Raw genomic sequence first — 24,131 nt, 5'->3', positions numbered from 1 at the left:
CTCTGGGTCTATGGGTCTCTGTGGTTCTGTATCTGAATCTATATATTTCTGTGCAAATCTATGGGTCTCAGTGTGAATGTATGGATCTCAGCGTGAGTCTATGGGTCTCAGTGCAAATCATAGATCTCTGCTTTCATCATCGACTTGCTTGAGAGCAACAATGATTATAATCATAAGTTTATTTCCCAAGTAAAACCACACAGAACTAAGAGCTAATTTTAAGAGCAAATCAGCCGGTAGACAATTTTACATTGAGGAGGTTCAGTCAGATAATTATGTCGGGAAGTAGCGGAGTATCGCTGTGAGGATGACTCCTTTCTATTTGTGAATCGGGCATTGAGTCGGTGTTATACGTTCCATTGTCTGTTCTGGGTGACCAATGTATCCGCACACCCAGCCGGAGAGTTTCATATTTTGTGCACCACCATCACCACCATCACCACCACCATCACCACCATCACCACCACCATCGTCGTCGTCGAGTATCTGCATCTGATGCCGCTGCCATGGTTTGTGCAATGAATGCGGTTGAGGGTTGTGGCCCATGAGCTTAATGGAAAATCGAAGCCAGGGATCTTCTGCATCGTCGGGTCTGCCACGAGTTGTGTTTGCGACTTCCTGTGAACTCCATCCGGCTTTCCAAGCATCATTCGGGTTAAATGTGCACTGCTGAAGGTTACGCATACGGGTCCGAAAAAAAGGGCTCGCGTGACTTGAAGTGGCGACGAGGGAGATTACTGAGATCCTGCCTTCCGCTTCGTGCAGAGTGATATCCACGCACTCGGGCTAGCCACACTCAAAAGATCAACTCAAATAGGTTCATGAACCCCACTTTTTGTCTTATGGCTACCTGGTAGAAAAGTGAGTTTCACAAATCTCTATGTGATCCACCACCCCTTTGCCTCTGGAGACCTGGTTCTGTCGTGTGCCACCATATCCGGATTATCAATAACCCTTTATAATCAGTTCTGATGAATCCGTTGCTGGGTTAAGGCCTCCCCAAACTCGTCACTATCTTTCACGGTCACGCAATGCGACAATCCATACAGCAGTGGCACATGTGTTCTCCCTCCTTTGGCTGCCATTCCATCATTTTGTTGACCACTGTCCATCGTTCCTTCTGAGCGATGTGTCCTGCCCTCGTCAATGTACAATTCTCCACAGCCAATTTGATGTCTCGAATACGCGCGTGTGTGTGTGCTATCGAACCCATGTATCGTTCCTCTTCCTGTCTCGGTATAATTCCCAGCATGCACCTCCACTCAAGCTTCCTTGATCACTATTCAGCCCCTGTTACATTTTATTTGTTGAGAGAGCCATAGTGGCGAGATGTTGACTACCTCGCCTGGTAAGCAGGAGGTCGTGCGTTCAATGTCGACCCTGACGCTAGACGCCTGCTGCTGCTGCTGCTGTATATTTGGAGTTTGCGTGTCTCCCACTCTCTCGCGAGGATTTGTATCTGGGTCCTCCGGTTTTTACTACCACATTTAAAATCAACGTCACGCATTTAGAGCATTTGGCCGCTATACATTTCTGCATGATAAACCACTTAATTTCGCTGTTATTCGTGGTCAGGTCGCTTCTGACAAAGAGCTACGCAGCTCAGTGGGTCTTAACTGGTCAAATAACAATAGTTTATAGTTTAGTTTAACCCGTTTGCAGATGCAGGGTATAATTGGCTCAGGGGACAGGATCAGTTAGGAAGGTTCAAGAAGGCTGAGGATGAGGTTATAGGGAATCTGATGCAGCAAATCGGGGCTCACTCCGGACTTTACTCTGCACGTGTTGCTGTGTTCTTGGCTACAATAAACAGCCCTTGGTGAATATAAGACATTTCCTTTTGATTTAAAACTACATTGGAACAGATGCTATGACATCAGCAAATACTGTCATAAACCTTACATATGATTGTTAGCATAGGCAACCGAGTTGGTATATTTTAATATTTTTCATCTAAATCTCTTGATACAGCACAAATATTTTTTTCCCCGTAACATTTTGTAATAAAAAAAAATGGTATACTCTACACAAACATGGTATCCACATTGCACAAACATTATCCATCGGGAAGCGTAACAAATAAAAAATAAAAACCTCATGACACATCCTCCAAGTGTAACCTGGTGGGCTGAGTCACGTGCTGAGCACTGCTCAGCACGTGGCTCACGTGACGAGCTGAAGCGGCCCAACCCGCAAGGCCACGCCGGGGACGACGCGTGGCTGCGCCTACCTCCGTTGCCAAGTTGTGTCCGCCGCCTCTGATATGTTGACTTTGAGCGATGTGGTTTTTTGTTTGTTTTGCACGCGAATAGATGCCAACATTCAGATCGAACTGCACAGGATGCTGGAGCCTTCGCTTTGGGAATTTTCGTCAACAGTCAGAATCAGGGTTTTCAAACGACATGGGTACAGGCTACATTTCGGCCCAGTTTTGTGATCCAGGCATCGTTCAAGTGCCAACCCGTTTAGCTTTCTGTTTAAACCGGTTGCGATGGATTGTATTGCACTGCTGATGGCACTTTTTTTTTAAACGGCGCAGAAATGCGAAATGACCCCCTTCTTCCACTGGCACAGCCGAGCCGAGCGGGCGTGGAACCCTCACGGTGTGAAACTCTCGCCTCACAAGACACCGGAATGAGGCTGTCGGCCAGACAGGTCCACGGCCTTGGGGTTATAATCATTTTCATCTTTACGCTGCACCAGAGTCGATACACATGAACGTGTTGATGCCGACGTCAGGCTCAACGAACTTGCGATGTCAGCCGCGCAGCTCGGGTTCTGCGGTGGAAAAACAACCGGGGCGCTCCCCCTGAAGCCGCACCGGGCTGGCTCGGCACTGGCTCGGCACCGCCCCGGCACGGATCGGTTGTGCAGTGGAAAAAAGAGGTGTTCGGAAAAACAGAAATCTTGTTTTGTGCATGACATTTCCATCCGGCAACCCAGAGTGGGCTCGCATAGCTTCAACACATTTTAAAAATTCACACGTGACACAGTTCTTAAAAGTATGCAGTTTCTAGTTCAAGTTTACAGCTTGTAAGCATGTTTCCACTGTGTGTGAAAAAAAATCTGATTGGTCTGTACATTTGTCAAGACAGTTCCATCGACAGAAAAAAAAACATCGTCAGCACCAGCAGTTAACAAATCTAACCTATAAATCGGGAAATGTGTTTGAATCGGTGAACGTGAAATTAAATATTTGCGTGTTCACCCAAGCATTCATGCTATGGCTTGAATTCCGATTGGACCGTAAGTCACAACCATTGCAGGCCTGTCAAGGCCATACGGCAAATTGTCAGCGACATTTATACCGGTTGCTCGCTTGCCGCAAGCCGCTTGTTTAAACTGCACCAGTTGCGGACGCGAGGCAATTTATTGAAACGAGGACACGGTTTGTATTGAAGAATGCAGTTGCCCACAACCCCAATGCATGCCGGCGCATTGATTAGTTAAAAGGACAACCCAAATACAATGACACAATGTGTTGCAGAGACGTGCCTAGGTCACCTGGCCGAACTAAGTGTTGTCGGTGAGAACAAATTTACTGTTGAGGAATGCAATCGCTGGATTTGTGGGTATCGCTACATTTTAGTTCGTGATATCACCGCGGTAAAAAAAAAACAATATTTTACCGTGGGAAATATCGGAGGCACCACCAAAACAATGACACCGCAGTGTTTTGAACACATTTACAAAGTTGGTGCTTAACGAAATCCAAAAACGTTCAAAGCGTCTCTGCTTTTCATGCACCTTCAAGTAGAACGTCTTGAGCGACGGAACAAAACGTCACGGTGGGTAGTGCAATGTGGATCTCTGTGAAAGCCGGGTCCGCAACTGAGCAAAAAAAATCAGCTGCGCAAATAAGGCGCAGGCAACCGATTCGCTTGCATGTGGATGCCCCCGCAACCGGTTGCACGCAGTTGCACAAGCTGGTGCTGCTCACAGTAGAGACTCCTTTCAAGCATCGATCTGTCAAGCGATTTGCAGCGGCGCTTTTCATCACCGTGGGGCACATTTGCTAACTATGATTGGCTCTTATAATCCCGATGGGTGGAGTGGGGGGGGGGGATGAAGGTCACCAGGAGAGGGTAAAGGCGATGTTCCCAAGGGTCCTGGCCAGACACATTAGCCACGCCCAGCCACACCCTGTTTTTGCGCAACTACTCGCTCAAGATGTGGACAAAGCAGCTGCAGAGGCGATGATTTACGTTGCACGATTTCACAAGCGATCTGGAACCCGCCTGAACACTTTGTAAACGGCTCTGTCTCGAAACCGTCGCAGATCGTCCTCCATTCAAACCACAAGCAGGATACCGTGATATCGAACGTCATTAGCTTTTCCCCGTCACAGAAACACATACATGTTTTGGGTTGTCCCTTATAAGCAAAGTGTTGAATTTCAAGATATCAGATTCAAGTTGTAAATTAAAATCAAGTTTGTATGGAGCAATACGTTGCCATGTATTGTTGCCACTTATAGCACCAATATTGTGTGTGCAATAGTTCACGGCTGCTGTCGAGTTGTGGTTCTCGACGGGGGTAACCGCGTTGAAATTGCTGCTGCGTTATTAGCTTCCATGCTGCACCAATGCGCATAGCAGTGAGATATTTTCCCCAGCTATAACACGTGGCATCGGATTCATTAATGCAATTGGACGAACGTCACTGAGAGATATAAGATGAACACATTTCTTTTGAACCGTCACCATTGTTGCATTGAATTAATTGCACGCCCTACGTTGACTGCGTTGTGGTAAAAGAACGCACGAAAGGAAAACAAACACGTAAATATATTTATATATTTGTTACAACTTACAACACTGTTAATGGCTCATAATGTAATATACATTGAAATTCACTATTCTGCCATTAACTTAAATTGATCTATCCTAAGGAATCCCACAATTCACAGAAGCCAGGCGTTCAGCACAGCAGAGGTCAAGCAACGCCTGTGCAGTGCCCATCCAAGGCCCTCTCATTGATTAATTCACGACGCAACCACACCTGGGGCTCTCGCGAGGCCCTCTCTTGTGCGAGGCCTGGGAGTTTTGTTTGTACCCTTTTGTCCCCCCAAAACCCACCTACCCCCCTCCCATCTTACAAATATTTGATTCAATTGAGAATATTGGCACCGCAGTGTGGAGGAGTGCGTGCAAGTCACCTTTTTTTCATTTACAAAGAAAAGTTTGTTACAAGGCTGGGGAGGGGGGGGGGGCGTTACAGCATTTAGTTACGTGTCGGTGTGGTGGATTCCGAGCGATTTCTCATGCAAAGTACTTACGCAAAGGTCTGTGTCACCACCTCAATGAATCAAGGCACATTTCAGTCTCCATGGGGCATTTCTCTTCTACCCACGTTTTGTTGAAGCAGCCTAAACCCTCGACTGGATCGACTTTCTTATTCTCATCAGTCAGCATGGCATGAGCTCGTTGAATGCCCGCGCAAGCAAATTCTGCTGAGAAATATCGGTTCGGGAGGCCCCGTAAGGCTGATGGACGGATACGTAATTTTACTTGGTGAAGGAAATCCTGTTTGTGTATCCCTTGACATTTTCACGACCGTTGTTTTAGCGGGGCAGAGCCACACGTGACCCATGCTCTCTCCTCCTTGCCTACTGTGCTCCAGTGATGTACTGATTGATGGAGGCACAATTCTGCTGGGTAGCGATCTAAAGTTACAATATTTCTGGCCACTCAAGCACCATCTCCTCCCACAGGGCGAATGGTCTCTCTCACGTTCACCCCCACTCACTCCCTCGCCTATGATGCCCCCACAACCACGATGCTAACCCCACCCACTACTCGTGAAGCTCCGCCCTCTACTCGTGAAGCTCCGCCCTCTACTCGGGTAGCTCTTTATACGACCCGGGTAGCCCCTCCGACTCCGCCGATAGCCGCTCCCACTACCCAGGTCGCCCCTCCCACGACTTCGGTAACCACTCCCACTACTTTGGTAGCCCCTTCCCACTACCCAGGTAGCCCCTCCCACGAGTCAGGTAGCCCCTCCCACTACTCCGGTAGCCCCACCCATGAGCTGAGTATGAAACTGGACCATTTTGAATCGGTGACAACATTTACGATTTTTTCCCGTGAGCTGCTGGGGGGGGGGGGGCACTTTCTGAAACCACAGGGACGTTAGAGGACTCTGAGCCTGTGGTCATGCCACGTGGACCCAGCACTGCCATCGATATTGGCCTGCTCACCCACTGGTCACGGAAACCGAGGCATCTTTCAAAACGCTCGTGAATGGAGGCTGGCCAAATATCCCAATGTAGGACGGCAGAGCTCGGGCAATTGTTTGCCGCTCGCCTGTGGATTCATGGCGCAGCCCTCGGCGCGACAAAACACTCTGATCTGGCACTTTGCACGAATGGCGCCGCTGTTTAACCCCCCCCCCCCAATGTAAACCATTATCTGAGAGCAGTGGATAAGCGGGGAGGGGGGGCTTCGGTTATTGCACCTGGAATTGTGGGCACTCCCGTAGGGTCGACCAATGCAGCACACATCTGCCTACAGTGCATCATTATTCAGTTTCACAGCACCTGCTGTCGAGCATAAACGAGCACGACGATGCTTGCTCCGGACGATACCTTCCAACTTCCCAAGGGCTTCAGCGAGAGGGAGAGAGGGAGAAAAAAAGGGAACTTTTTTTTTCGTTCTTCCATCGATGTGCACAGAAAGGAAAATAATTCTATAGTTCTTTCGGTAAAGTCACGTAGAATGAGAATAGAATAATAAATTGATAAAATAAAATAACACAATAATATTCTCACGACGTTTCGGCCACAACACAAGCGGCCTTCATCAGGTGAAGGGACGAGACTCAGGCTTAAAGGTCGTGATCTGAGCGTGGCTTTTTCACTCCAGCGCTGTCCTACCAGACAGTCTCGTCCCTTCACCTGATGAAGGCCGCTTGTGTTGTGGCCGAAACGTCGTGAGAATATAATTGTGTTATTTTATTTGATCAATTTATTATTTTATTCTCATTCTACGTGACTTTACCGAAAGAACCAAAGAAGATGAATCCTTGCAGTTACGAAAGCTTTAAATCGGAAAATAATTCTATACTCGTGTTTTGTTTAGGGTGTCACGGCCCCAGCGACGTGAACACCTTCCCGTCACGCCGCTTCCTGCTTCACGGGGCACGCTGTTGGCTCCGTGGCGTCGTTCAACAACACAAATCGGAGGCCACCGGCGCACCGGCGTCATTGTCCAAATTCGCCGAATTCTGAAAAGAATTTACACGCAGCAGCAGCAGGAGCATTGCCTTGCCCCGACACCCACCCAATTGTGAAACTGCTGCAGACTGCGTCTGTGAAAGCACAGCAGCGCCTTCCTTCGTGATTTGACGTGCACATGCATCCGATATAGACAGCTTGGTGCGACAAAATAAACCATGCATACCTGTCAAGCCATCACGGTTTACCCACCCGTATTCTTGTGCAGGGAGATTGAGTTTCTCGGTCCATACGGCGTGCAGCCGTCTCAATACGGGCAAAAATAATATAGTCTATATGTGTTTCTCGCTGGTGATGGGACTTTGCAGGATGAACGTCGAGATTTATAAGGGCACGGCGTGACCAGTAAGGTCTGAGTTGGTCTGTAATAAGGTAGGGCACTGATAAGGGGTTGACAGGTATGGACATGGGACTACCACATTATTTTCACGACTCTTGTTCGGCCATGCAGATCGCAGGCCGACAGGTCCTGGTTTTTCCACTGCCTTCTCCCGGCATCTCGCCCGCAAACTCAAAAGGCGCCGATCTCTTTGGTGCACGCGGCACGGAGACGCCTCGATATCAAAAGTTGTCCAATGTCGAAATGTCTCCTCAAATCCACTTGTGTATTTTTGTAAAAAAAACTTTCCCAATTTTTTTGTTATTCACTGAAAAAGTTAGCAAGTGTCGATTATGCAACTCTGACAGAAACACAAATTTGAAGCAATACAATGCCCTGAACCCTTTTCAACGGCAGCGGGAAGTCACAATTTTGCAACGTGTCTTTATCACCTCGTCGCTTTCTCCCCTCCAAATATTCATCCTGAAATGTTAGTGTAGGTTTCAGAATTCAAAAGCCAAAGTTCCTTGCTCAGATGAGGAACAACGTTCGTATCCAATGATCAGCCTTAACCCCGTGGTGGAAAGTCCTCATTCCCGCGGCAGAAATCGACCCTTTGCATAGGACGACCGATGTCAATATTTTTCAAACGGGTCGATAAAAACCCGCGCATCACTTTGTGGAGAAGCTGGCAGCGGCTGTCCTAATCGTAGCCTCGTAGAAATGTGGAATGGTCACCCACGGACACAGGGGCCTTGGGCGGGAGACAAGCACCGCCCATCAGTTGTCATTCGAGCCCAGACATCACGCTAAAATTTGATGGCGTTGGCCGAGCAATGTGACGAGCAACGGCGTCGTTGGGGCCTCGTGATTTCGTGAAAACGCCACCGGAAAAAGATAACGGTTTCACCGTGACACAGTTCTGCCCCGAGAATCCCGTGAACACGTTTCACGAGGTGACTCTTGTCTTCACGTGACAGCGTTCTAAAAGCACCAGCCGCGACCTTTCCACACGCTGCAAATCCCTTCGCATCAACTCGCTACGCTCGAGAACTCGGTTTAATCGCAAAGTCAGGTCTATGTTAGGCTATGGGTCTCCATGTAAGTCTATGGGTCTGTATTCGAGTTTATGGGTCTCTATTTGAATCAATGGGTCTCTATGTGAGCCTATGGGTCTCTATGTGAGGCTATGTGTCTCTATGTGAGGCTATGGGTCTCTACGTGAGTCTATGGGTCTCTATGTGAGTCTATGGATCTCTATGTGAGGCTATGAGTCTCTATGCGAGTCTATGAGTCTCTATGCGAGTCTATGAGTCTCTATGTGACTGGTGAGTGGGCTGAGACATCAATTCGCTACTCTTGAGAACGCAATGAAATCACAAACTCAGGTCTGTGTGAGGCTATGCGTAATTCTCACATCAACCAGTTTACATTTTTCAAATGTACGTATAGCATGGCCAACGACTAATTTTGACGTAAATAAATCACGTTCATATGTAGAATATCAAACGATGGTTTTTAAATGATGTGTTTAGCAGAATATATGTCAACGTGCTATAATAATATTTATCCAAGAGAATGCCCATTAAGATCCACCTTCTCTGTTGCAGGGCAGAAACTGGAGCCATCACCATCATCACCGCGTGTGTGTGTGTAATTATCTGTACAAAACAATCAATATAATGTCCGGCCCTTAGTCGATCCACTGCCGGATGCAGGCCTCACCCCCATGCCTGTAACGGCCATGGGAGTTGTTTGACCATACTTCCCCACGCTGGTCAATGCGCGTTGTTTGAAGGGGTTGACCCAGGACCAGTTTTAAAATTGCTCGCCACTGATGTTAGCCGTGGCCGGGAATCGAATGCCGGTCGCTGAGGTGTTGTGCTCACCACAACCGCTCTGTGGCTATTCGTGCAAGTGGTAAATGCGCGGTATTTGTACTATCGTTGGTTAGCCACGAGTGGTTTGTTACCTCTGAAATACCGGCCCTTGCTAGAGTAATGTGGAATTCACCACTCAAGTCGAAAGACCACAATTATATTAGCACCACCAATGTACTCATTCACCTATGGGGTTCAATGTTGTATCAATCCCACTATCGATGATTCTGTAGCTACTGCAGAGCGTAAATACATGTACATCACGTAGCGCATGCACGTGTGTTATCACGTGATCTGCAGAGACTATGCACAGGACATTGGGTGGTGAAATGGCTCAGTGGTGCCGCCTTTACAGCTTGTTGCAGAGATATGCGGTTCGACTCTGGCAGGCCGCCCTGGTTAACAATGCAGGCGCATTAACCGTAATATTTGTGCCGCCGGTTGCGCTTCAGTGGACGTTTAAGATCCCGTTACGCTCTTCGAAAAGAGTAGCACATTGCGTGCCCGCGACGTGCTCAGAAAATGTGACAAATTTGAAAATGTACCAGCAAATTGCTAAATTGGGATTACACATAGCAGCATCTGCCTCCTACTGGCAGACTGATGTAGAGGGACAGCTGCCACCGGGGGTGACCTCGGCTCGACCAACATAGCAGCATCTGCCTCCTACTGGCAGACTGATGTAGAGGGACACCTGCCACTGGGGCAGCATCGCCTCCACGACTGGACACCGCTGCGGGCTGCGTGTGCGCCAATCACAGCGGCGGCAGCAGCAGCAGCAGCAGCGACGGCGGGGACGGCGGCGCCTCCCTTCGCGACGAACGCCTCACGCGATATTGGAATGGTGGCGAAGACAACATTTGGGGCAAACCATTCCGTTTGCTTTTGACGGGAGGGGGAGGTGGAGGTGGAGGAGGTGGAGGAGGAGGTGGAGGAGGTGTGGCACCGAGTACGATGCGTCTACGCAGCGCCTCTCGGGGCACTGCGTGCGCTTAAACGTTCTTGTTTTTGCACGACCGGCAGCAGGCCGTTCGGTAATACCAGTGGCCGCACAGCTTCACTTTGATCACGAGAACGCAGTTCGCCGTCGGCTTGTCTTGACACCGGTCGTCTGTCCGCAAATACACACACGCGCGGTCGTGAGGACAATATGCAATTACGTTTTCTTTACGCGGTCGTGGGCGTGCAAACTACGTTAGGAAAAAGGCGGCACGGCAAAAGTGTGGACTCGTCATCTGCCCCTTCTCTGTGGGATAATGCTGCAACCCTCACGTGCATGACCTTCCTCCCACACGCATACACACTCATTCATTGGTTGAAAACCCTTTAATTAATTCCCATTCCGATGGGAAAGGACGTACCTGTACGTCATCAGTTTTTCTTCTGATTCTGTTCCGATGACGTACCTACACGTCGAATAACTATATCGGCCTGAAGACGTGCCGAGGCTCCCACGAGGGCTTGCGGCGCAGTTTGGCGCCAGCTATCGTAGAGTGCGGTCGTGTCGCTACGCTTCTCTGCGGTGAGTAACAACGTCTTTAAAAACAACGGCGCTACGCCTGCCTCTCTAAATAATATTATCGCTGAGCAACTTGCGCTTTTCGAGATTGGGGGGGGGGGTGAACGGGACACCCCTCCCTGTGACTTGCAGATGTCTCGAAAATGGGAAAGGGTTAATATTTAGACGACCGCAGAGCTTGAGCAATGGTTGGTAGCGGCGGCGCCCTGCGTGGCTGTGACCTTCAAGCACTGCCTGTGCTTCCTCGGTGACCGTGCACAGGCGGCGATGACGACGAAAACGACGTCAAAACAAACAAACGTCCTGACTTCGCGCGTCTAATTCCGAAGACGCTCGACGCGGGTCCAAATCGCTACGTTCGGTCGTGAGAATCTTTTCGTCGGGTGGGAAAACGGGAACAGCTGGGAAACGCCGAATGTGTGGCCCACGGACCGAGCGGCCTCTGTAAGAAAAGGCTGGAAGACGTTATCCACATCGCTAGGCGGTGGTGGTCCTGCACGTGGCCTGTGATGCAGCGCATTGGAGGTGGGGAGGGTTGGAGGATCACCGCGCAAATGTTGTGTCAACCGCTTCTCGTGGCCGTCAATGTGCTAGAAGCTTGCCATGGTTCTGGAAAAATCGCCCGATGATGCTGGATGTAATTACTGGCGACACGTCGGGGTACTCACATTGTAAACGTTGTAGATTTACTCTCCAACACACACGCCGGTTTGGCCGAAGTAGTAAACTACGTGGCGTGTTTTGTTTACGTGACAAACCTTACCGATCGGCCGTTCTCTCTCCGTGAGAGCGAGCCAATAATACGATGCGACGGCGCGTTTACGAGGTGACATCGTCGTGACGACATCACCGCCGTCGTCGCCGTCATTATTGTGAAGGCGGTGGGGGTGGGGGGGCGGATGGGGGGGGGGCAGGGAGAACAAAAAAACACCAGAGGCGATCGAGGGGAAGGCCGAGGGGTGAAGGGGCAGCGGGGCTCACCCGGGGCCTCGGTGGGGCAGGCCTGCAGCTCACAGTTCTGCTTGGTGCCGGGGCGGCTCAGCGCGTCGCAGCCCTGGCCCAGCTCGTCGCCCTGGTAGCACTTGGCCTCACGCACGCGGATGCCCGTGCCACACGTCTTGCTGCACTGCACACACACGCACACCCGCCGCTATAAACGATCACCGCTATTGTAACGCGTGTATCCGTGTAGCCGGGTAAGGCCCGCTGAGCTGTGCGGCAGCCCCCTTCATTGCAAAAGCGAACCCGGCCATCGCGAACGACGGCGCGGCAAAAGCGGGCTTCGTCGCGGCGGAAATGTCTGGCGGGCAAATGCTCTAAACGCAGAATGTTGATTCTAAATGTGTAAAGATAAAAAAAACACTGGAGAACCCGGGAGAAAAATCCACATGACCACGGGGGAGAGATAGATACGCAAACTCCAAATACACAGCAGGCGTCAGGGTCGGGATCGAACCCATGACCTCCTGTATACCAGGCGAGGTAGTCAACATCTCCTCGTCACCGTGATGATGATGAGAGAGAGACACAGACTTCCTGTGTACCAGGCGAGGTAGTCAACATCTCCTAGCCATCGTGATGATGATGAGAGAGAGACACAGACCTCCTGTGTACCAGGCGAGGTAGTCAACATCTCCTAGCCACCGTGATGATGATGAGAGAGAGACAAAGACCTCCTGTGCACCAGGCGAGGTAGTTAACATCTCCTAGCCACCGTGATGATGATGAGAGAGACACAGACCTCCTGTGTACCAGGCGAGGTAGTCAACATATCCTAGCCACCGTGATGATGATGAGAGACACAGACCTCCTGTGTACCAGGCGAGGGAGTTAACATCTCCTAGCCACCGTGATGATGATGAGAGAGAGACACAGACCTCCTGTTGACCAGGCGAGGTAGTTAACATCTCCTAGCCACCGTGATAATGATGAGAGAGACACAGACCTCCTGTGTACCAGACGAGGTAGTCAACATCTCCTAGCCACCGTGATGATGATGAGAGAGACACACAGACCTCCTGTGTACCAGGCGAGGTAGTCAACATCTCCTAGCCACCCTGATGATGATGAGAGAGAGACACAGACCTCCTGTGTACCAGGCGAGGTAGTCAACATCTCCTAGCCACCGTGATAATGATGAGAGAGACACAGACCTCCTGTGTACCAGGCGAGGTAGTCAACATCTCCTAGCCACCCTGATGATGATGAGAGAGAGACACAGACCTCCTGTGTACCAGGCGAGGTAGTCAACATCTCCTAGCCACCGTGATGATGATGAGAGAGAGACACAGACCTCCTGTGTACCAGACGAGGTAGTCAAGATCTCCTAGCCACCGTGGTGCCGCTCTAAAACCGCACGGCGCAGTCCACGTCAACGACAATGGCCGCCATTCAGCATTAAGTGTCGGTGACATCGCCGCGGCGCTTGTGCCAGGCTAGGTGCGCCTTGAAAACAGGAAAAGTGTCGAAGGCTCGCTGGCAGGCGGTCAGGACACAGATGCCATGGGTTGACTGAGATGACTGCCACCTGTGCCCCCCAGTGTGCGAACTCGCTGCGTTTTACCCGCCCGGCGCTCCGCTCGTTGTTGTGAGCGTTGCCCCTCTGCGCTCCGCTGTTGCTGGACGGCGGCTGCCTCCAACGGCCCAGGAGCATTCTTCACGAGCCTCCTCCAAAAAAGGCCGATCTTGACACCGCTGGTACCCATCATCAGCAAATCTACTCAGTCCACATCCTCCTGTACCGCATCAGCTCCATTTCTTCTCTAACTTGTGTCGTGCCCGTTTAATCCCCTCTATCCAGCAAAACAGGTGCTCTATGGACATGCAGTGGCTGAGCATACGGGCTACGTGATCCAGCCAATGTGGCCTCGCCTGGCAATGGACCTCACCGATGGAATTGTGTCCAGATCTGTCAAGAATCTGCGAGCTAACACAATCTAGCCTGGTTAAACCCAGGATGGATCGTAGGCAGGCCAGCCTTTGAATGTATCAAACCGGGGTAGATGTTCCTTTAGAGGGGTCCACGTTTCACAAGCGAAGAGAAGGGAGGGAATAATTGTGGCTTAGATGACCTGGAGCTTTGCGTGGAGCGACAGGCCAAGGTAGCTTCCACGCAGCGTGGAAGCCACGCAAACACACACACACACACTTGCAACTGTCTGCCACACTCCCAGCGTGTCACCGTGCAGCGGTTAGCACACTGCACGAAGAACCCAGTGACCCAAATTCAATTCCCGCTCACGGCCAACATCACTGATGAATATTTGAACGGGTCTTGGGCCTCCACTAGGTGGGCTCAGCCTTAAATGAGTACCCGTGCAGTGTGCAAACATTAGCGCCGGGGAGACAAAGGCGGCTGGGTGTGGTGCTCACCACCTACCCCCTGGTGTGCCATGCAGTCCTTTGTAGGTGGTCAGCAAGAGCACTTGCTCCAAGAGTCTGTTACGTCTGAGCTTTGCCTCCACCAAAACGTCTACAGTGTAAATAATCCCACGCATCACACCGCCCGCTACAGCGTGCAACCTGTACAACGCACCAAGCACGCCACACGCCGTGTACCCGGGCAGCGGTGGGCCCTGCGGTACACAAAGCCCGACTGGAGGTGCAGTGCACGTCCCCTCGCTCTGTTTGTACAGCGCCTTGAACTTCTTCCGCACAGCACATGGCCAAACGTGCAGAGGAAGGACGACAAACTGAACACGAAAAGCAGTTCTAAAGAAATTAGTTTTCATTCATAATAACGGTTTTTGGGTTAGATCGCGTTTATTTATAAATGTGTCATAACCCTCCACCACCCGACACGGCCAATCAGCAAAAAAGTGTCACGTTGACAAAAGACAAATAATTCACTACTTTAGCCCACCGGTGTGTTGAAGAGTGAATCCACATTTACAGTTTGAGTACGACGTTTCGCTGGTAAGTACTTCCAGCATCATCGGGCAATTCGCCAGAATGGTGAAGCCCTCGCTTGCTCCCGGTTTTATATAGAGCAGCAGGGTGACGTCATCACTTAACTCATATCAGGTGCAGAGATTAGAGGCGGAGGGGGGGGTAATGTAATTATATAATCGATTAGTAATCAGTCATTGGTCATGATTAGTAATGAGTTGTAGATTAGTAATTCTTTAAATCAAAATGTAATGTGTATTATTTAATAATACGCTTCCAGGCCACACTAAGCCGGTAGCTGTCAGAGCGATTAAAGTTATTCTTGTTCCTCTCAATTTCAATGGATTCTCTAATTAGTCTTTGCCAGTAATAATTAGTTTTACACACCACTGCAACATTGTCAAAATCAATTGAGTGTCCTTGTTGACAAGCATGTTCTGCCACTGCCGGCAGTTGTGTTTGAGATAATTTAATATTTCTCTGATGTTCTTTTAGTCTTACACTGATGTTACGTCCCGTCTGCCCAATGTAGTAGCTGCCACATGAACAATTAATCCGATATACACCTTCTGTTGATAGTTTAGGTAATGCGTCTTTAGTGCAAGATACTAGTTTTTGAATTTTGTGTACTGTACCAAATCTTACTGTAATGTTTTGCTTTTGCAAAACGCGGGCTAATTTGTCAGTTACTCCTGAGATATATGGAATTTTTATTGTTTTAACAATCTGGTCGCTTTCAGCAGTATTGCTTTACGATCGTGATTTGGCATTCAGTGCTCTGTTAATTTGAGCATTATTGTAGCCATTCTGTCGTAGTGCGTCTTTAACGTGTTTAATCTCTCTCACTAGACTCTCACCATCTGACACTGTCTTAGCCCGATGTATGAGCGTCTTGATAAGAGAGGATTTCTGAGTGCATCATAGCTCCAGCGGTTCCCTCATATCGGAAGGAAGAGCGTTCCAGACGGCCGCAGAAGCGCGTCTGAAAGTGCCGCGCGATGCGGCGACCGTCTCTGTTCGGCGGCGTAGCCAAAAGGCCGCCGCTGCCGCCGCTGCCGCCGCCGCTGCTGCGGGGATGACCGGACGCTCGCTCGCTCGCTGGCTCACTCGCGCGCCTCTGACCTGTGACCAGGCAGTAGTGAACCACTTGGAGCACGGCCGCTGGAAGCAGGAGGCCTCCTCCTGGGGCCGGGTGCTCGCCTCGCACTGGGGCGGCGGGAACTCGCGCAGCGCCGAGTTCACGGTGCCGGCACAGATCACGCGGCGCGTCTTCCGGCCCCGCCCGCACGTCGCGTTGCACTGGCGGCGACAACGGCGAGAATGACGGTAACGATGAAAACAACGACGACGACGATGGTGAAATCTGTAACGGTTATAACATCGGTGGTTCTTCAAATGGCGGGTCGTTTTGGGAGTCGGTGAAGCAAGTAGGAGCACCCTGAGGGGTGTGGCTCCCACAGAGGGCAATCAACAAACTGGCACAAAGCTTTCATTGATTAGCGCCCCCCCCTTCCTACATTAATGAAAGAAACAGGGTGACTGGGGGAAGATTTGGCGTGACCGCGGCTTAGACACGGGTGGTTGCTTGGACGGTCATCATGAGCAGGCTACGAGGACAGGTAGCCGGACGGAGGAACGGATAAACTAACTGAACAGACGGGCCAGATAAATGTATTGACACGCACAAGGACGGACGGACAAACAGCCGGGTTCATAATTGTGCTGATGCTGTGGAAGAGCCGGATCGATCGGCATGCGGACAGACGGCTGATGGATGAACGGACATACAGACGGACAGACGGCTGATGGATGAACGGACATACAGACGGACAGATGGCTGATGGATGAACGGACATACAGACGGACAGACGGCTGATGGATGAACGGACATACAGACGGACAGACGGACGTACAGACAGGAGGAGGAGGGGGTGGGGGGGGCGGACCGACCTCCTCCCAGTCCTGCGCCAGCCAGCTGGGGGGACAGTTGGTGCCGCACGGGTGGACGGCGAGCGGCTTGGAGGCGGCGTCGCACTGCGAGTCCCCGAGGACGCCGCCTTCGGCGCTGCGGCACGTCACGGAGCGGCGCACGGTGCCCTCCCCGCACGGCCCCGAGCACTGCGGCTCGCGTGGCGAGGGTGGGTGGGAGGGGGGTTGAGCGCAGGGTCAGCCGCGACACCGGACCCCCGCTCGCCCCGCGCTCAGTTTGCACGTGCGTGGGTCGATTACTCCTTCCACGTAGCCGACCGGGCGTGGAGCGGCGGTGCGGTGCTGTGCGGGGCGGCTCGACGTGCCGGCGCTCACCGGAGCCCACTCGGACGTGCTCCAGCGGCGGTCGCACGGCGTCCCCGTGCAGTCGCGCGCCGCCGCGGGGCGCGACGCCGCGTCGCACAGCCGCTCGTCCGCCGAGCAGCGAACCTCCCGGTGCATCTCCCCCTCGTCACCGCAGCGCGCCGAGCACTGATCGCACGCACGGCACAGCACAAGTAGGACACGCGGCACGCACAGTACACGCAGTACAGCACACGTAGTACAGCACGCACAGTACACACAGTACAGCACACGTAGTACAGCACGCTCAGTACACACAGTACAGCACACGTAGTACAGCACGCACAGTACACACAGTACAGCACACGTAGTACAGCACGCTCAGTACACACAGTACAGCACACGTAGTACAGCACGCTCAGTACACAGGGCACTCACAGTACACGCGGCACGCACAGTACACACAGTACAGCACACGTAGTACAGCACGCTCAGTACACGCGGCACTCACAGTACACGTGGCACGCACAGTACACACGGTACTCAGTACACATGGCACTCACAGTACACACAGTACAGCACACGTAGTACACGCGGCACGCACAGTACACACGGTACTCACAGTACACAGGGCACTCACAGTACACATGGCACTCACAGTACACAGGGCACGTACAGTACACGTGGCACGCACAGTACACGCGGTACTCACAGTACACAGGGCACTCACAGTACACGTGGCACGCACAGTACACACGGTACTCACAGTACACAGGGCACTCACAGTACACAGGGCACTCACAGTACACGCGGCACTCACAGTACACACGCACGCTCAGGACACATCGTACACTCAGCACACACAGGATAAGCGAATTACATAGCATCTCATATCAACGTCTTTTGAAAGGAGCACCCTGCAGTGGCGGCTGTCCCTGCGTGGCACAGCACGTGGTCCACAAGCTGCCGTTCGTCTCCCAGGCAGGGGGAGGGGGGGTGACGTTTGTGCTGTGTCCTTTTTCCTTGACGTGGCAAGTTTGGACCATGATGCTGGCACGCGCACACAATGGCCGAGTCCTTTTTGACGTGACGTTTCTCTAAAAGACGTTTCTCTAAAAGACGTTTCTCTAAAAGACGTTTCTCTAAATGACGTTTCTCTAAATGACGTTTCTCTAGCGAAGCTACCGCCAAGCCAACGGCGACGTGGCGTTCACTTTCGAGACGCCGCGCGGCAATAACCGGGGCGGCCTGGGGGATTCGAACTGCGCGAAAAATTCGGAAAACGAGTGGCGAGAGAGTTACCGCTGGCGCCGGTGAGATGTTAACTACCTCGCCCGGTGCACAGGAGGTCGGCGGTTCGATCCCATACCTGTCAACCCCTTATCAGTGCCCGACCTTATTACAGACCAATTGAGACCTTATTGGTCACCACGTGCCCCTCACAAATCTCAACGTTCATCCTACAAAGTCCCATCGCGATGGAGAATCACAAACGGACAAAAAAACATCCGTCCCGTATTGAAACGGCTGTACGCCGTGTGGACCTGAAAACTCAATTCTCGTGCACAAGAATCCGGGGAACAACCGCACACGGGTTGACAGCCGTGCGACCGCGGCCCCGCCGCCGCCGTCCGTGCATCTGCGCCGTCCGTACCTCGGACCACTCGGACGTCTCCCACTGGGGGCCGCAGCTGGAGGAGCGGCAGGCCTTGCGCTCGGCCGGCCGCGGCAGCTCGGCCGCCTCGCACAGCTCCTCGTAAGCGGAGCTGTCGAAGCCCGGGGCCAGCATACGCCAGCAGCGCACCGAGCGGAACTGCACTCCCTCGCCGCACGAGCGTGAGCACTCGCTCCAGCGGCTGTGCTCCCACCTGCGGGGGAGGGGAGGGGAGGGGGTTTCAGACGGCGGGCCGGGGGGGGAACCTCTTGGCGAAGGAAGCGATCGCAGGTGGAGCGCAGGGTAACAAAGTGGCGCGGGTGGGGGGGGGGGGGAGGGGAGGAGGGGGGGGGAGGGAGGAGGGAGGGGAGAGAGGAGGGAGGGAGGGGAGGAGGAGGGAGGGAGAGGGGGGAGGGAGGAGGGAAGGAGGGGAGGAGGGAGGGAGAGGGGGGGGGAGAGAGAGAGGAGGGAGGGAGGAGGGGAGGAGGGAGGGAGGAGGGAAGGGGGGAGGGAGAGGGGGGGAGGGAGGGAGAGGGGAGAGAGAGGAGGGAAGGAGGAGGGAGGGAGAGGTGAGGAGGAGGGAGGAAGGAGGGAGATAGGAAGGAGGGAGGGAGGAGGGAAGGCGGAGAGAGAGAGGAGGAAGGAGGGAAGGGAGGAGGGAGAGGGGGGAGGGAGGGAGAGGGGGGAGCTCTGCTTGCCTTGGTTGACACTCACGTCCGGCACAGAACTCGCGCGTGGGCTCGGGCCGCGTGACCGCGTCACAATACGACTCGTCCACCTCCGCACCGTCGTAGCGGATGCAGACGGCGTACGACGTCGAGATGCCTGAAGGAGCGCACGCACGCAAGACAAAGATCCCCCCGTGTAGCTGTTAGCGAGCGCCTACGAAGGCCGGAACGGCACACGAGGGGGTGGGTGGCCAGCACCACGCCCGACCGCCTTTGTCTCCCCAGTGGCGATGTTTACACACCTTACCGGGTACTTTTTTGAGGCTGAGTCGACCTAGGGGAGGCCCAGGACCGGTTCAGATAATCGTCACCGGTGGTGGCCACAGGCATACGCACAAAGATTCCCCGTGACACTGCCACACAATGGACTTCTCTATGACATGACGACATCTGTAACCTCCACCGTGAAGCGGATGACGCGTATCTTACGGACAATCCCCTCGCAGCAATGACCAGGGTGGCCTGCCGGATTTCAACCGCATGTCCAGCAAGCGCTTCAGGCATTAGGCTGCACGGAGGCACCACGGTAATGTTTGTGCCTCACAACAAGAAAGGGCCTGGGTTCGATTCCGGAGTTGGGCTTCTTTCTGCGCGTAGTTTGTACGATCTCCCCATCGTTCTGTGTGTGCTCCCTCCGGGTGCTCTGGGCTTCCTCCCACAGCTAACAGATAACCCCCCCCCCCCCCCCCCCCCCCCCACATACAATGGTGAAAAACAACATCCCAATGCTGACAAACAATAACACCGCAAGTTACTCAATTGGGACCGCACGCAGCGCGGCCAGCAACAAAACTAGCCAGGACCCTCGAGAACAGAGAGTGTGGGCGAGGATCTCCCGGGGCCACCGGGCGTCACCTGTGGTGCACGTGGAGCTGCAGGGAGCGTAGGCCGAGACTTTCCAGCGGTACATGTCAGCCAGGCTGATGTCGTGCTCCACCGCGCCCAGCTCGTACTCGTTGCTGCCGCACAAAGACAAAGATCCCACCACGATAACAAAAGCAGAGGGTTTATGTTGTGGGTTAGACCGCGTGAATGTGTGCTACGTTAAACCCGCCGCCACCACCGGACACGGCCAATCAAGTAAAGGTTGTGTCATGTAAACAAAACGTGCCACGTGGTTGCTAGTTCACAACAACGGTTGCGTTTTGGAGCGTGAACCCACCACAACATTTGCAATGCAAGTACCGTGACGTTCTGCATGTCATTGCAACCAGCATCATCAGGCCACAGCCAGTTCTTATGGATAAATCCTCCTCCTGTTTTGGTCTTAAATGGAGGGGTGCACGTCACGTCGTCACCTGTGAGCCAATCAGGTGCGAAGACCAGAGGGGGTTGGGAGGGAGTAACGTAGCCATAGAAATACTTACAGTGGATGTCCATTATTAGTTGGGTTATTTACATTGTACATTACCAACAAATATTACCTCCTGTGTAGCCTTCCATCGACTGTCGGGGCAAGCGCTGTTTGCGAGTGGCAGCTGTGAAGGGCGGCACGGCACTACGATAGGGGTTTGGTGGGTGGCCAGCACCACGCCCGGCCGCCTTGGTAAGGAGACACTTTTTAATATTTGGGCAGCGATGCATGGTGGCACTATCGAGACCATCGCAATCGAGCCGCCGGCTTACGTGCAGAGTCATAGCCAGTATCTGTGAGCTACTCGTCAAGCAGCATAAACCATCATCACGCAAACTCCTCCGGTGCTCATCCTCGCAGCAGCAGCAGCAGCAGCGGCGGCAGCAGCAGCGGCATTGGCAGCTTTTGGCTGCGGCCATCGAGCAAAGACGGTGGTCACCGCATCATCGCGCGGCGCTTTCAGATGCGCTTCTGCGGCCGCCCGGAACGCTCTTCCCTTCCGCTGTCAGGAAGCCACTGTAGCTGTGCCACTTTTAAATCATCGTCTATATTGACAAACTAATCAATACAGAAATGTTTTTTGTGTTTGATTTGTTGTCCTTACCCCGCACCTCTGATTACCACGGTTGGCTACGCACGGTGCATGATACGTCTCTCAAACCAACCAACAAACACGCGTATAAAGACAAAGGTCCCCTGTGCACCTTTTCATAGAGTGTCGGGGCATGCGCTGTTTGCGAGTAGCACCGGTGAAGGCTGGCACGGCACACGATGGGGAATGGTGGATGGTCAACACCACGCCCGGCTGCTTTGGTCTCCCCATGGTGTAAACTTGGTGAACAGTCAAACGGGTGAGTTAGTCAAGGAATGAATGGGTGAGTGAATGATCAAACGTGTGAATGAATGAGTGAATAATTAAACAAGTGAGTGCGTTTGTGAATGATTGTATAGGTGAATGAAAAGTTAAACGGAGTAAACGGAGAAATAAATGAGTGAACGATTAAACAGGTGAGTTAGTGAATGAATGAGTGAATAATTAAACAGGTGAGTGAGTTAATGAATTGGTGAATGACGAAACGGGTGAATGAATGCAATGACTCAACAGGTGATGGAACGAGTGAACGACTAAACAGGTGAAGGCATGACTGAATTTCCTAAACAGGCGACTGAGTGGAAAGATAAAACATAGTTTCGTATTATTTGTATATTTTAAAGTGACTTGTTTACCTCTCCTATACTTTGCCCTCCTATCGTGTTTTTTGCTTCGTTTGTTGTTGTAACGTTCTGGACATCTGTGAAAGAGAGCTTTATTGCTCATCGGATTCCTCCTCTAGTCTAAATAAAGATTCTGATTCTGAGTGAATGGGCGAGCGAGCGTCAGATCACTTCTCACACATCGGACTCGGAGGCCTCGGCTGGCCGCTGGGAAGGCCGCTGGGGTCGTGACGGGCGACCTCCTGCTCTGTCGAGGCTGCGGTTGGCGTTGGCGGAGGACATCAGCGTGAGGGCGTTGGGGCCCCATCCTCCTCCGTCCGCCCGCTCGAGGCCCAGCGCCCTCGTCCCGTTCCTCAGCTCCGAGCCGCGGCCCCCAGCGGCAAGCGAGGAGAGAGGCCGACTCCTGCGCACTGCACGGAGACACAAAGGGGCCGCGCGTAGCCGTGTCGCACACTGCTGGGGCGAGCCCTGCGAGCGGTGTCGAGATGTTAACCACCTCGCCTGGTATGCAGGAGATCGTGGGTTCGATCCTGACCCTGACGCCTGCTGCTGCTGCTGCTGTATATTTGGAGTTTGCGTGCCTCTCTCTCCCCTTGGTGGTGTGGATTTTCTCCGGGTCCTCCGGTTTTTCCCTTCACATTTAAAATAAGCGTTCACGCGTTGAGAGTATTTTGGCTGCTATAAGTTCCCACGTGATGATAAGCCACTTCGTTGTGCGAGCATTTGTGGCCATGTCGTTTCTGAAAAAAAGAGCTGTATAGCTCAGTGGGTCGTACCTGGTAAAATAAACATTTTTTTTTTTAAAGGCATGGGGCCCACTTCTCTAGACCACCACGCTGTGCCCGTTTGGCCCACCCACACAGATGAGCACGGCTGTATACGTACGGTGAAAAAGAAGTTCAGCATACGCACGTGAAGGACATCGATGACGATCCGTCGTCAACTCAATCGTCCGGTCGCTACCCACTGGCTAATTATCGCTGTCCCCGGGACAATCCCCGTTGGTCAGGCCGGAGAGCCACTTGATGGTCCGCTCGACCGGCAAGCACCGGGTTGGCTGCGGGGATTCAATGGGGATTAAGGCAGGGGTTCGTTTTAACGTCGCAACGTCTGAAGGAGGTGGGTCAGGGGTGGGGGAGGTCGTCAGAAGGGGAGCTTCGGGCTCACGTTGAAGATCTCCCCACGAAGTAGGCTGCCTCTTTGGGGGCGAGCCGCTGTGACAGAGACGTCAACGCGTGTGCCGGACTCTCCCACACGGCCCAAGGGAAGCCGCTCGCGTGCGTGTATGTTGGACTTCTTTTGCACCGTACGTGGCCACCTTTGGCGGGTCACAGGGCGCAGCTGCGCTCCCCACTGCGCCCGGACAGCGGCACGACGCCGGCGTGTACACAAACCCACCGCTCGCACCACGCCGTGGCGGTGGAGTCGCCAGGGGCCTTGTTGCCAGGCTGGGCCACGCTTTGAGGCCACAAAAGGCGTTGAAGGCTCACTGGCAGGAGGTCACAGGACAGGTCCAGGTGTTATTGTTTAAATGAGTGAGACGACTGGCAGATGGACCACCTGCGTTCCCCACTACTCCGCACTATGCCATAACAACAAGACAAAGACCCCCTGTATAGCCTGAACACACTGCTGAGGCAAGTGCTGTGAGCGAGCACCTACAGTGAGGGAAAAAAGGTATTTGGTCCCCTGCTGATTTTGTACGTTTGCCCACTGACAAAGAAATGATCAGTCTATATTTTAATGGTAGGTTTATTTGAACAGTGAGAGACAGAATAACAACAGAAAAATCCGTAAAAACGCATGTCAAAAATGTTATAAATTGATTTGCATTTTAATGAGGGAAACAAGTATTTGACCCCCTCTCAATCAGAAAGATTTCTGCCTCCCAGGTGTCTTTTATACAGGTAACGAGCTGAGATTAGGAGCACACTCTTAAAGGTAGTGCTCCTAATCTCAGCTTGTTACCTGTATAAAAGACACCTGTCCACAGAAGCAATCAATCAATCAGATTCCAAACCCTCCACCGTGGCCAAGACCAAAGAGCTCTCCAAGGATGTCAGGGACAA

At 52.5% G+C, this 24,131-nt stretch overlaps 1 protein-coding gene across 1 annotated transcript in view; it reads right to left on the bottom strand.

The window, feature by feature from the left end:
* Positions 1 to 164: 164 nt before the first annotated feature.
* Positions 165 to 24,131, bottom strand: part of ADAMTSL2 (ADAMTS like 2) — a 78,254-nt gene continuing 54,287 nt past the window's right edge. Inside the window, exons 11-19 of the mRNA XM_076074715.1 lie at positions 22,241 to 22,472; positions 20,349 to 20,452; positions 19,464 to 19,590; positions 18,766 to 18,979; positions 17,145 to 17,300; positions 16,791 to 16,958; positions 15,963 to 16,139; positions 11,934 to 12,078; positions 165 to 10,544 (exon numbers count right to left, since the gene is read on the bottom strand). Coding sequence (XP_075930830.1) covers positions 10,426 to 10,544; positions 11,934 to 12,078; positions 15,963 to 16,139; positions 16,791 to 16,958; positions 17,145 to 17,300; positions 18,766 to 18,979; positions 19,464 to 19,590; positions 20,349 to 20,452; positions 22,241 to 22,472 — 1,442 coding nt within the window. The 3' untranslated portion in view covers positions 165 to 10,425. The remainder of the gene's footprint in view (positions 10,545 to 11,933; positions 12,079 to 15,962; positions 16,140 to 16,790; positions 16,959 to 17,144; positions 17,301 to 18,765; positions 18,980 to 19,463; positions 19,591 to 20,348; positions 20,453 to 22,240; positions 22,473 to 24,131) is intronic.

This window comes from Petromyzon marinus, chromosome 50 (assembly GCF_048934315.1).
Source record: "Petromyzon marinus isolate PM22_M1 ecotype Great Lakes invasive population chromosome 50, UKy_Petmar_22M1.pri1.0, whole genome shotgun sequence".
In the NCBI taxonomy this organism is placed as follows: domain Eukaryota; kingdom Metazoa; phylum Chordata; class Hyperoartia; order Petromyzontiformes; family Petromyzontidae; genus Petromyzon; species Petromyzon marinus.
The sequence above is the reverse complement of the archived record's forward strand: the minus strand, read 5'-3'. Positions and strand labels throughout refer to the sequence as shown.